Source organism: Seriola lalandi, unplaced genomic scaffold (genome assembly GCF_002814215.2).
Source record: "Seriola lalandi dorsalis isolate HSWRI2012SDOR001 ecotype SW California unplaced genomic scaffold, Sedor1 jcf7180002054693, whole genome shotgun sequence".
Taxonomy (NCBI): Eukaryota; Metazoa; Chordata; class Actinopteri; order Carangiformes; family Carangidae; genus Seriola; species Seriola lalandi.
The window spans coordinates 395,738-408,029 of NW_019525246.1; the positions used below are offsets into that span (position 1 = coordinate 395,738).

Below are 12,292 nucleotides of genomic sequence, written 5' to 3' on the forward strand. Positions count from 1 at the left end.
CTTCCACTGGACAAATCCTAACTTTCCATCCTCGCTGCTCTGCTTCTGCCCCTAACTCTGCGTACCTGAGCTTTTTCCTTTCATATGCTTCCTCAACTAAGGCCTCCCACGGAACAGTCAGCTCTATGAAATATACTTTCATTCTACTCCTAGACCACAAGACTATATCAGGCCTTAGCTTTGTAATGGCTATTTCCTGGGGAACAAGAAGCTTTCCTCCTAAATCTACCTGCATTTCCCAATCCCAATTGTAGTTTAACCAGTGCAATTGGTGTTCTCAGTTTGTCCACTAACACTGTCAAAGTGACACTCAGTTTGAAGGGGGGGGGGGGGGGGGGGGGGGGCAGAGAGAGAGAAAGAGAGAGACACACAGAGAGAGAGAGAGAGAGAGAGAGAGAGAGAGAGAGAATCCACTGATTAATCTTCGTCAGAGTCACTCTGGTACTCCCAATCACTCTCAAAGGTCATTTCTGCTCCTGTTCCAGTCAGGACTTGTATGTAGCAGTTCTTTGCCTGCTTTAGCCTTCGGTTGCTTTCCTTTGTGTGCCTCATGGTTAGGCTCTGCAGACCTTGGATACCATCCTTACTCAGGCCCCACATCTCACCTTATATGTAAAAAAAAAAGATGAGCCTTTATTAGAAACAGAAGTAATGTATGGCAATTTGGCAAGTAGAAGTTAAATACATACTTGCTGCCTCACTGGAAAGCTGGGATGACATGTCCTTCAGACTGTTTGCATGGTTGTACAGAGATTTCCAGTGTTTGTCCATCTCTGTCACAAGAATCATCTTCTCCTCCTCCAGTCTTCTTACTGCCATCACCAGGTCAAATGCCCTCCTCTTCGTCCTCAAGTCAACAGAGTCTGGAATACATAGATGAACTATAAATCAGTTGTATTAAAGGTTGGTATTTAAATATTTATGGGATAACAATTGAGGCATAATAGATTTTGTGCAGGTGTGACTCTTCACATAGCAAACAGAGTTGTGTAATTCTACCATGTGTAAGCTGCCATGGCCAAATGTAGTCATCTGACAGAATGGTGTCCAAGGTCAGGTTTTCAGTAACCAGGGAGTTGTAGTTTTCCACTACTGAACTTATTGTTGTCTTTTCCTCCCTGATCTTTCTGCGTATCCGGGCATGCCCTTTGCAGCCATCAGTGTCTTTGTAAAGACGCTGTGTCCTCCTTTTAATGCTGGCCACAAGGTCCTCAATCCGTCTAGCCACAGCACCAACATCAGCATCAGGCTGGGGTGTTGTTGCTGAGACAAAGAAAAGTGAAAGAGAAAGTGAGCCTCAGTCTTTCAATAATATTTCTCTGTAATATATGATATGATATGCTATGTAATATTCTACATTCTGCCCATGCATAGATATCAATGATCCAGCTCTCTAGTTGAGTGTCTGTGATGTTCAATTCAGTTTTCATAGCCTCCAGATTGTCCAGTTGGCTCTGCAAGGATACTGTGGCCTTCAAAAACAAATAAAAGACAATGAGGGAAATGCCTACAACTTTGAAGATTGTTGTTAAGGAATGTGGAGTACAAAACTGATTAATTACATGTAGACTATCATTATGTGGTACTGCATCAATATTAAATATTTTGTCGAGTCTTCCCTGTTTTTGTGATATGCCACTTTATTTTACATTATTGCTGCAATATTGAAAACTAGTGTTTTTACTTTACGATATCGGCGGGCAAGGGTGGAAGCTAAGTTGTCACACTTTTGTTGGTTCCAGCGCATGGCCATAACCGTCAGCATGTCTATGCGTCCTGCAAACATAAAAAAAAAATATATCATCACCCTTCTTTCCAGTAGCAATAGAAGAAACTGTTAGTGGGTATATAGCACAGGATAGTGAATAAGCAGCAAGAAACAGTGGTGCAGGACAGTAGGCAAATGGCATTGAGCATTATGACAGGACATGAGATGAATGGTATTCTGGTACTCTGATGTGGAACAATAGGCATGAATTTTTTGATCACACTGCACTTCCTTAATATCCTCACTTCAAATATTTAGGATGATTGTATTGCAATCAATCAATATTCTGAGCTTTATATTTTCAAAGTCAGCATACATGCATAAGCTCAAAGTGGCTCACCAATGTCATCAGCATCAAAATGTACTGGTCACCTTACCTGCTTTTGACATGTGCTTTGTGGTCACAGCAATCCTTGAGAGGAAGGCATTGCACTGCTCCACTTCCTCCCCAAGAGTTGAACCAGCCCCCTCCTGATATGCTCCACTCCATTTGACCTTTAAAAGAACACATTATAAAAACCTTAAGTAGCAACCATCTTATGCAAGTTTTTCAGGGAAAGAAAATCTCATTGGCAATATTTTTTCTTACCTCACATTTGAAATCGTGAGCTTTGGCATGAAACACTGAAAGAAATGGCCTCATGTTTAGGAGATCTTGAAGCTCAGGGCATTTTTCAGTGACTCTCCGAAGGTAAGGCCAGTATCTGCATGCCACGTCCATTGCAAAATATTTCACTGGCTTAGAGGCAAGTTTTTTTTGCAGGTACAGGGGGTAGGCAAAAATCTCCCCCCTGAACATATTCAAGGCATGAAGGAGAACCCCATGACGGCATACCGCGAGTTCCAGGCCCTCCTCGTCAGTTTTGCCAGAGGACTTCTTAGCCGTTTCACGAGCCGCTGACCACTGCCCTCCACAGACACCTCTTCCAGAGACCTAAAACATGGAAGATGGTGAACAGCATAAACTTATTCACAACTTGTTCTTGTAGGATGTCATTTTTTATGGGTAAATATAGTGAAGTTTTGCAAGTTTACATGACTGGTGGAGGAATGGATGTGGTTAACAAATCTTTCGACGTCATCATCATTTGCGATGAAAACGCCATCGAAGATCGCTTGTTCCTGCGATCTAAGTAAAAGATACACATTAACGTTAAATATCCTTATTTTTATTTCTAAATAATTACTTTCAATATGATGAGCCAGCAATGCACACACAGTATTTTGTAAGTACCTTGCAGCACTCTTGAACCTGTAGTGCTTGCGGTTTCCATCAACAGATACCGCAAGCATGTCTGGGCTGCAGGCTGGACAGTCAAAGTGGTCCTTCTTGAAAATTTTATCCACCTCAAATCGGACAGCCTCCCACTCCAAAAAGCTTGTCCGGAACGTGTCTGCTGTGATGTTTCCACTCTGTTTCAAAGAGAGAGACACAGAGAGAGAGAGAGAACAGGAAAACAGATCAAACTAGAGATTTAATTTCAGAGGGCCATTAGTCAGTCCACAAAGATATGTGAGGAATAAAGCTGCGGACACACTCAAGATTTTTGCCTAGATTTTACCCACGATTTGCAGTTGGGGCTAGTCTGTAGTTGGGGACAGTCGTCATGGTAATTTTGCACAGAATCTGTTAGTGTGTGATGTGGTACAGACTGAATTCAGGAAGTGTGTGAGATGAAGAGATTGCTCCCGACGCTAATGAAAGATTATGTCTTCAGAATTACCTGTTTTTTCAGGTATGTCTCAGTGCAAATACATGACTGATGATACAACATGAGTTTATGGTTGTTTCTAAAGAATCTAAATTTAACACTTGCCATTTAACTTTTTTGCTAATCAGCGCAAATCTTCATGTGTACTTTCTATCATCATCATGCCCTCATAGTATTATTTCTTGAGTTACACAATCATTAACACAAATACTTACACGGCCTAAGTGAACAGTATGCTTATCCAGCATTTTAAGAAATGCTTGGGTAGACATCCCTGGTGCCGCCATCTTTAATTCTTCAAAAGAGAAAAGGACATCTGTCCCATACACAGTTGTGTAGTGCGAAGTGGCAGGCCAGTAATTGTTGCAGATCAGCTCATCCACTCCAGGAGTCCAAGTTGCTTTGCATGCATTGCATCTAATTTCAGGCAATCTAAGATCATATCGTCCTGAAAAAACAAGTTATGTTGTAAAATTGGAGGGTTCCAGGAAAAAGTTAAAGGGAATGAGGTGTGATAGATGTAAGTGAAATTCTGCAGCCAATTTTACGATGGCCCCACTAAACACATACATTTTTTCTTACCATTCATTGTTACCACAACTATGGACTGTCCTGCAATGACACTGGACGATCCACAATCACATGCCTCTGGCATCTCTAAAGGTACAAGATGCTCTTGAAAAAAAAAAACATGGATAAGAATTAAAGAACATCTTATTTAGTTACTGGCAACTATTTTTAAACCAAATGTACTTGACAGCTCCATTGACCTATTGGAAAACAGTATTCAGTTATCTAAGTGATAAATTAACAAGTCAGTGAATTTTAAAAACTACAACTTACCACACTGGGCTAAAGCACTTTCCACAACACAGGTTGTGGGAGGCAATGGATGAAAAAATCCATGTGCCATCAAATCCCTATTGTGGAAGACTTGAGCTTGGTGGACCCTAATATCGCACTCTCCACAGAGGAATGGGTGTGGTTGACAGTCACAGCAACGTATAACGGCTGGACCATCTTGACAATGCTGGCACAACCTTGTTGCTGCATATTGTTGAGCCACCATAGTGTTGACCAGCCGGGGTCTTTCTTTTGCCCACCACCCTAATATCAGGTTCTTTCGGGTAGACCAGTCGGTTGAGGCTTGAGAGGCTGGTTCACTCTCATGCATGTCCTCACCCAGTGAGCATTGAAGCTCTTGAAGGAAGGATTCTGTCAAGACAATGAAAAATATTGAAAAAAATAGTTTATTATAGGAAAAGAGAATGCCATTTAACAATGGCCATTTTATGATCAATGAACATACTATTTTGAACCAGTGCAGTCAATAAATAACACACCCGCAGTAATGGAAGTAAAGCCGCTGGTCCCTTCTCCACTGGTTTCTGCAGCTGTGACACCGGCCTTCCGACCCTGGCTGCGACTTGAACCTGCTGTAGCAAAAAAAGCTGTTGCATTTTACACTCAATATCACCAATTTTTCCTGATGCTAGACGTAGGTATGCAATAACAACCACAGATACGATATGTTCTAATTCAGAACCATGACTTATGTTGTACACCATTCCAAGATGGTGTGCAACATTTTAAATAAAATGAGCGTCAAAATAAAAAAATCTGACCTGATTGTTGTCTGGATGATCTGGGTCTGTTGTAAATTATGTTTCCATCACTGTCCCTCTTAATCCACCAAACATCTTGATTGATGTTTGCGGAAGACTGACTGGTGGATGGTTCTGGCTGCTTGTGCATTAGCTGGTCAAGGTTTTGTATTTGTGCCTGTTGTTCAGCATCATCTATAAGGTCACTCATCTCCTTCAGGAGATGGTCACTCTCATGATCTGACATGGCGTACAATATACACTATACACACAGGGACAAACAAAAGACAATACAGACACATACAAATACCAATTGGAAGGGGAGTAAGGGAGGGAGAGAGAGACAAAGAGAGAGACAGCGAGGGGGGAGAGGGAGACAAAGAGATAACAACTAAACAATACAAATAAGAAACAAGACAAATGTGGCTCTTAAAAGTGCCTTTTTTTTCTTAAACACTGCTGCTATTGCTTTTGTAAGGACAGGGATCAAGGAAACTGCAAAGAAAGAGAAGAACACATCAAAAGGGAATAGACCACCAAACTACATATGACAATATGAAAAACAACTGGCCAATAAAATGACTTATATAAAAAAGAAAAACAACTAGGCTAGGTCTAGGTAAAGGCTGCTCTTGTTAATTCATACAATCACAATATCATTAAAATATGTATGACTTATAGAATACCATGGTCAGTGTATTGTATATATTTTCACCCTATACACTTGTTAGCCTAGGCCTTGGCTAGCGGTGATGCAACAAACAGCTATTTTATGTCTGTCTCTTTCTAATACAGCTCTTACAGTAGGGTTCCTTACTTCACCTACAAATCTTAAGCAATATAAAGATTAATGGAGTGGGAAACTTAATTTATCACAACTTCATATTCAGTTTTGAGAGGAAAGATTTTTCCATACCTGAGAGCGGGGTATGGTTGGCGGAAGAAAGTTGTCGGACAGACACAGAGATATACCCCCTTCTCGTTACCTTTCTTCCGGTATCGAAAACCTTTATTTTCCAGGGAAATTAACAACGTTTGGGCAGTGGGTCTTCCGGTCTGCTCGCCGGAAATTGTTAAAATAAAATACATGCATAAAAACAAGAATAAACTCATTAAATATTTAATTAGAATTTCGTCACTATCTCACCACCTGCTGTGACACAACGTGTTGGTCTATTTTAACTTAATATGTACAATCATCAATGTGCGGATTGTTAATGTATACCTTGTTGTTGCTTATTTGTTTTTATTGTGTTTATATATTGTGTTTATATAAAAAATAAACAACGTGTCTAGACACACTAGGAATAGTCTGTTATGTATATTGTCTGTGAAAAGAAAGACATAGGCAAGCGATGTACTTCCTGTAACTCAAACCCTTGCTTTTATGAATGAAATGTAAATTAAAAAAACGGCAATGACCGAACTGTAGTATACCGAGATTGACACACGCGCGCGCGCACGAAATCCTTGTCTTTCTCATTTTTAATTATTTTCTGTTCTTGTTCTTTATTTTGCTGTGCTTAATTGTATTTACTAATGGTTTAATTAAAAAACCGTACACACGCACACACACATCTTGTTGCCACAGCTGAAAATTGCTTCGTATTAAGTGATAAACGACACATCGTATACACTCACTGAACAGAGATTGTGAAAACAAAATGCATATTTCTCGCTAGAAATGTCACTAAAATGCATTTTAATGCATTAAGTATCTTAAAATATGACATTTTACATGGGGAATAAAGCAGCCGCCATATTGTGTGCTATCACAGCCTAAAACTTAAAGTCACGTGACCTAAACCCTTCCCGTCAAAATCTGAAGAAAAGGGATTTGCATTCAAATCCATGGACAGACCCTTTCCGTCTGCTATTGACGAGAAGGGGGTACCCTAGACGTAGGATGTGGACGGCAGGGGGCAATGACCAAACGGCAGTATATGACGAATAGGGATGAGACTGTGTTGGTTTGATAGACACCGTAGACTTCACATAATTCATTTAATTAGGTGATCTGCATCAGCTCTGTCTATCCATCTGCATCGGACTACAATGTCTACAATGACTACAAGGACTAAAAAACTACAATTACAGCCTCACAGTTGTATCCCTCTGCCACTCAGACAAGTTTCAGATTATATCCGTTTATCTAGAATCACATAAAATATCAACTATTTGTGCCAAATTTGGTCATAATTGCCATGTGAAGTCTTGAGATATTGCTTAAAACTGTATTCTAAGGTCGGTGTGACCTTGACCTTTGACCTTTGACCACCAAAGTCTAATCACTTTATCAGTGAGTCCAAGTGGACATTTGGGCAAAATTTGAAGGGATTCCCTTGATGAGATCTGGATATGTTGCCTGGATAGACAGCTGACAGGAGGCAAAGACCCCAAGGGTGCTGCCAAGGGCTAGCAATCCATGGTAGCAGTGGCGAGGCCTAGCATCTTTGTCACAGCCAGCATAAGCTACGTCATACTTAAGAAAAATACCCCAAGGGTCAGCGAGAGCAGGGGTGGAAGATGACTCACAGGCAGACTATATGGCAACGGACACTGGAACGGACATGACCATGAGCTGGATATGCGACTCAGTGAAGGATAGGGGCACGGACCTATTCTCTAGGACTAGAACTGGGCAGAATAGTTCTCAGGGTGATGTGAGCATAGCTGGAGAGAATAAAAATGTTAGGCTAGAGGGAAATAAGCTCCAGATTTGTTCTTGTGGCTGGCAGAAAGTAACGCCAGTTAGGGGCCTTAGAATGCATCAGGGAAGAAAGAGATCTGTTGCAAAGGAAAGGCAGTGTGGCCGCATCGATCGATACTTCTTAAGAAGTCAATCGAATAAGTCGGATGAAGTCCAGCGACAGGTAGAAAACCACAGTTCGAAGGATATCAATAACACGAAGAGGAGACTACAAGAGGGGATGCAGCTGAGACTGAGGTGAATAGGCCAGTCAGAGAGAGAAATATGGAGCAGAAAACTAGAGTAAAATGGCCGAGGGCAAACAGCAAGAAAGAATGGGAGTCAGTCAATAGAGATTTGTCTGCAATTTTAAGCAGACTAGGAGGAAATGCAAGCGATAGACTAGAGAAGATGGGGGATATAATTTACTCCTATGGTGCAGAAAGATTTGGGGTGCAAGGCAGAAAGAGGGTTGAAAGAGCACAGTTAGTTAAGTCTAGACGGCAAAGGGAAATGGAGAAATTAGTTAAGGAAAGAATACAATTAAGAAAGCAGTGGAAAAGGGCAACAGAGGAAGAGGGGGGGAATTAATGTGTTGCAAGAAGATTTGAGAGGCAGACTAGCAGTACTTACAAGGGCTGAATATCTTAGGAAAAAGAGAAAAAAAAAAAGAGTATGTAAGGACAGCGTTTTACAGGGACCCCTTTCAAGTTTGTTTTAAGAAACACGTATTCAGATTTTGAGCAGAATAAAGTAATAGGCCTTCCACCTGACATGCCACCAGTAGGAAAGATAGATCATGAGATGGATGTTGGATGAAAGTCCCAAGGAGAAGAGAAAGCTAGTCGTGGAGCAGGTTTATAGACAGGAGGAAATATTAAGGGGGGCAAAGGCAGTGGCCCAGGCTAAGCAGGGACAGTGGGTGAATGGGAAGGTGTAGACAAGAAAAAGCTTAGCTGGAAAGAGCTGTGGAGTATGGAGGAAAGTAGTATTAGATTTTTGATAGGGGCAACTTATGATGTATTGCCAACTCCCCAGAACCTAAAGCTCTGGGTAAATGGAGACCCACTATGTTCACTGTGTTCAGGTACTGCAACTTTAAAGCACATTCTGTTAGGCTGTAAGGTTAGTCTGTCGCAAGGCAGGTATACGTGGCGACATAACCAGGTTTTAAAAAGCTTAGCTGCAGGAATTGAAGAGTTACGGAGTCAGGCAAATTTAGGAGGGCCTAAAATAAAGAGAGTTGCAATCAAGTTTGTTCAAGAGGGAGAGAAAGTTGGTAAGACAACAAGGAGGCAAGGCAGCTTAGATGGTGCTTGTGATTGGGAAATGCAGGTAGATTTAGGAGGAAAGCTTGTTGTTCCCCAGGAAATAGCCAGTACAAAGCTAAGGCCTGACATAGTCTTGTGGTTTAGGAGTAGAATGAAAGTATATTTGATAGAGCTGACTGTTCCGTGGGAGGCCTTAGTTGAAGAAGCATATGAAAGGAAAAAGCTCAGGTATGTAGAGTTAGGGGCAAAAGCAGAGCAGCGAAGATGGAAAGTTAGGATTTGTCCAGTGGAAGTAGGAAGTAGAGGATTTGTAGCAAGGTCTGCTGTGTCTTTGGTAAGGGAGTTAAGAGCAAGTGGACAGAGTGTGAGGAAAATAGTAAAGGACATTTCAGATAAGGCAGCAAGATCCAGTCAGTGGATTTGGATGAGAAGAAATAATGGTAGCTGGGGGCCCAGCAGGGGGAGCACTTAGGATAGACAGACTCTTAGGAGAAGCAAGGAAGAAATCCAGAAAGAGGAAGTGTTTTTAAGTGGGGGGTGTGGCCTATGTGAGCCTCTTTGAGACCATGCAGTTAGTCCAGGTGAGGTGGCCTGTATTGTTTGCTTGTATTGTTTGAATTGGTTTGTAGTGTGTCTTTGGCTGTTTAGGTGAGTTTGTTTGTTTTAGGTGAGTTGAATGGTGTGGTGTTGGAGAGTAGGGGGAGGTAGAGCACAGCCTAATCCGGCGGGGGAGAGTTTAGCTCAAAAAGGCATCTCTCCCTGACTCTACCTCCCTAATTGTCTTGGAGAGTGGGGGAGTAGGGGGAGGTAGAGCACAGCCTAATCCAGCGGGGGAGAGCTAGCCCAAAAAGGCACCTCTCCCTGACTCTACCTCCCTCATTGTTTTGGAGAGTGGGGAAGTAGGGGGAGGTAGAGCACAGCCCAATCCGGCGGGGGAGAGTTTAGCTCAAAAAGTCATCTCTCCTTGACTCTACTTCCCTCATTCAAAATGGCCGCCACTTTCTCTAACTGTTTAGGGGAGTTTGTTTGCTGAATCTGCTGGTGTGTTTTGTCAGAGATGATGATGGTGTTGTTTGTAGTAGCATAGGCAAGATAAAGAAAATAGTTGTGGTGTGAGGAGCAGTGATGGCTGGCATTAGGGGAGTGACTCTGGGACACCAGTGATCACTGTCTAGCCTTCTGGAGGTGTCGTGGGACCAACTAGACGAAACACTGGTGAAAGGAGGTTCCCACCTGATGACCCCAAAGACATGTTAGTTATCACTGCTCATTAATCTGTATAGCTAAATTAATAGTTATCATAGGACATGTTAAGCTTAGGGAGCTATTCACAGAGTCTGGTCCATTTTCTGTAGCACAAGTTTCTTGTGTTCACCTTAAATGCAGTGACGAGTCCAAAATCATGATTTGTGAGGTAACCGTGATCTTGACCTTTGACCAAAATGTAACCAGTTTGTCCTTGATTCTAAGTGAACAATTGTGCCAAATTTGAGGAAGTTCTGTCAAGGCATTACTGAGATATCATGGTCCAGCAGAAGCAAGAAAGAGAAAGGGAGAGAGAAGCTAGTGCTAACTGCTAAGCTAAAGTAACTAGCGGATCTGAACAGCATGTAAACAACTGCTGAGTTAGTGAAATTTGCTAAAAGGAGCAGAAATTTCAGAGTCCTGGAGTAGAACTGGTGTAAGTTTAAATGTACAGCAGGTGATGAAGAAAACAGCAACATCAACTGTGTTCAGAGAGAACAGCAATAAACTCTACCAGAAACAGAAACTGACTGGAGATAGGACACAACACTGACATCAGCATGTCAGCACGTGAACGGTGTCACTAGTATTAGTGAAAAGACATCAGTAAAAGTAAATCACTGTGTAAAAATGTTCTCAGATAAAAGAACAAAGTAAGTCAGTTAAAATGTTTCTGAGTAAACGTGTTACTGCATTCATTTGAAAATGGGTAGAGAGGGTAAAACATGTTATAGGGTGATAATAATAATAATGAAATTAAAGAACATCTTTAGGTTACAAGATATGTCAGTTCACAGATGAGAACAGCAACGAAATAAACCAATTAATTGGTAATGAGTCTAATTAGCCAATAAGAATCAGTTTGTCCATTTCTCCCCGGATACTGCATTAGTAGTGTCTGTGTGTGTGTGAGTATGGGTGTATGTGATGTCTGCTGCAGTTACAACACTACAAAGAGTGAGCGAGAGAGAGGGAGAGAGAGACGAGCTAGTGCTAACTGCTGAAGGGTGGGGGTGGTGATGGTGGTGTGTGTGTGTGTGTGTGTGTATGTATAATGCAGTCTATGGGAAAGCTACAATGATGGCTGAACAGTTCCTGAAGTAAATTCAATGCCTGCTGCTGTCTTTACTGTTGTACTGTCCAGTCTGAACTGCATTCTCTCTCTATGACCACGGTCACATCACAGTGAAAGAGAAGATCTGCTGTCAGGATACTGAACTGTTGGCAGTTGGTCTTAGACCTTATAATGCAATCCCCTCCACACTGGGGTCAAGTTTCCTGTCTTTTACAGCGGCGGAGGTGAGGGCGGAGCTCAAGAGGCTATGCCCTAGAAAGGTAACAGGCCCAGAGGGTCTGTGTCTGAGGCTGTTAAAAGACTATGCAGCCCAGCTGGCTGAGCCGCTCCAAAGGATCTATAACTTAAGCCTTCAAACAGGGACGGTCCTGGTCCTGCGGAAAACATCATGTCTTGTTCCGATACGTAAAGTAGGACGACCGGCTGAGATAAATGACTACAGACCGGTGGCCCTCACATCACGCATCATGAGACCGTGGAGCGGCTGCTTCTCCACCTTCTGAAGCCACAAGTTGAATATGCACTAGACCCCCTACAGTTCGCCTACAAAAAACATAATGGAGTGGATGATGCCATCCTTTACATGCTCCACCAGGCCCATTCTTACTTGGATGAGCCAGGTAGTTCCATGAGGATTACATTGACATTTAACACCATCCAACCCCCAATTCCTTAAGACAAGCTGGAAGGGATGGGGGTGAATCCCTGCTTCACGTCCTGGATTGTGGATTACCTGACGTAGCCTCTTGAGCTCATTTTCCTGTGACTCCAACAGGACATTCCAATCTGTGCACTAAAACAGTCTTTTAGACACTCACTGGCCTCCGGGGTCCAGTTCCTGAATGAGTGGGTGGTTGCAGCCTGCCTCAGTACACAGGGATTGTAGGAAGGCTGAAGAAAAAACAGATTATGATCTGATTTGCCAAGT

General features: G+C 42.2%; 1 protein-coding gene across 1 annotated transcript; it reads right to left on the reverse strand.

Moving 5' to 3' along the window:
* Positions 1-417: 417 nt before the first annotated feature.
* Positions 418-4,144, reverse strand: LOC147818105 (uncharacterized). Its single transcript, XM_087178639.1, has 10 exons — positions 4,063-4,144; positions 3,696-3,928; positions 3,003-3,130; positions 2,804-2,897; positions 2,358-2,702; positions 2,146-2,263; positions 1,685-1,776; positions 1,358-1,472; positions 690-863; positions 418-605 (listed from the first exon to the last, which is right to left on the reverse strand). Exons 1-10 carry the CDS (start codon positions 4,133-4,135, stop codon positions 418-420), a joined length of 1,560 nt encoding a protein of 519 aa, XP_087034765.1. The 5' UTR covers positions 4,136-4,144.
* Between the last annotated feature and the right edge of the window lie 8,148 nt (positions 4,145-12,292).

What these genes read in the sequence shown, in the direction of transcription:
- LOC147818105 (XM_087178639.1), bottom strand. Translation starts at nt 4,135, where the DNA reads ATGCCAGAGGCATGTGATTGTGGATCGTCCAGTGTCATTGCAGGACAG. An exon ending in AGGTTCAAGAGTGCTGCAAG is followed by an intron (nt 2,898 to 3,002) that starts GTACTTACAAAA and finishes TCTTTTACTTAG; the next exon opens with ATCGCAGGAACAAGCGATCT. An exon ending in TATCTATGCATGGGCAGAAT is followed by an intron (nt 864 to 1,357) that starts GTAGAATATTAC and finishes TATGTATTCCAG; the next exon opens with ACTCTGTTGACTTGAGGACG.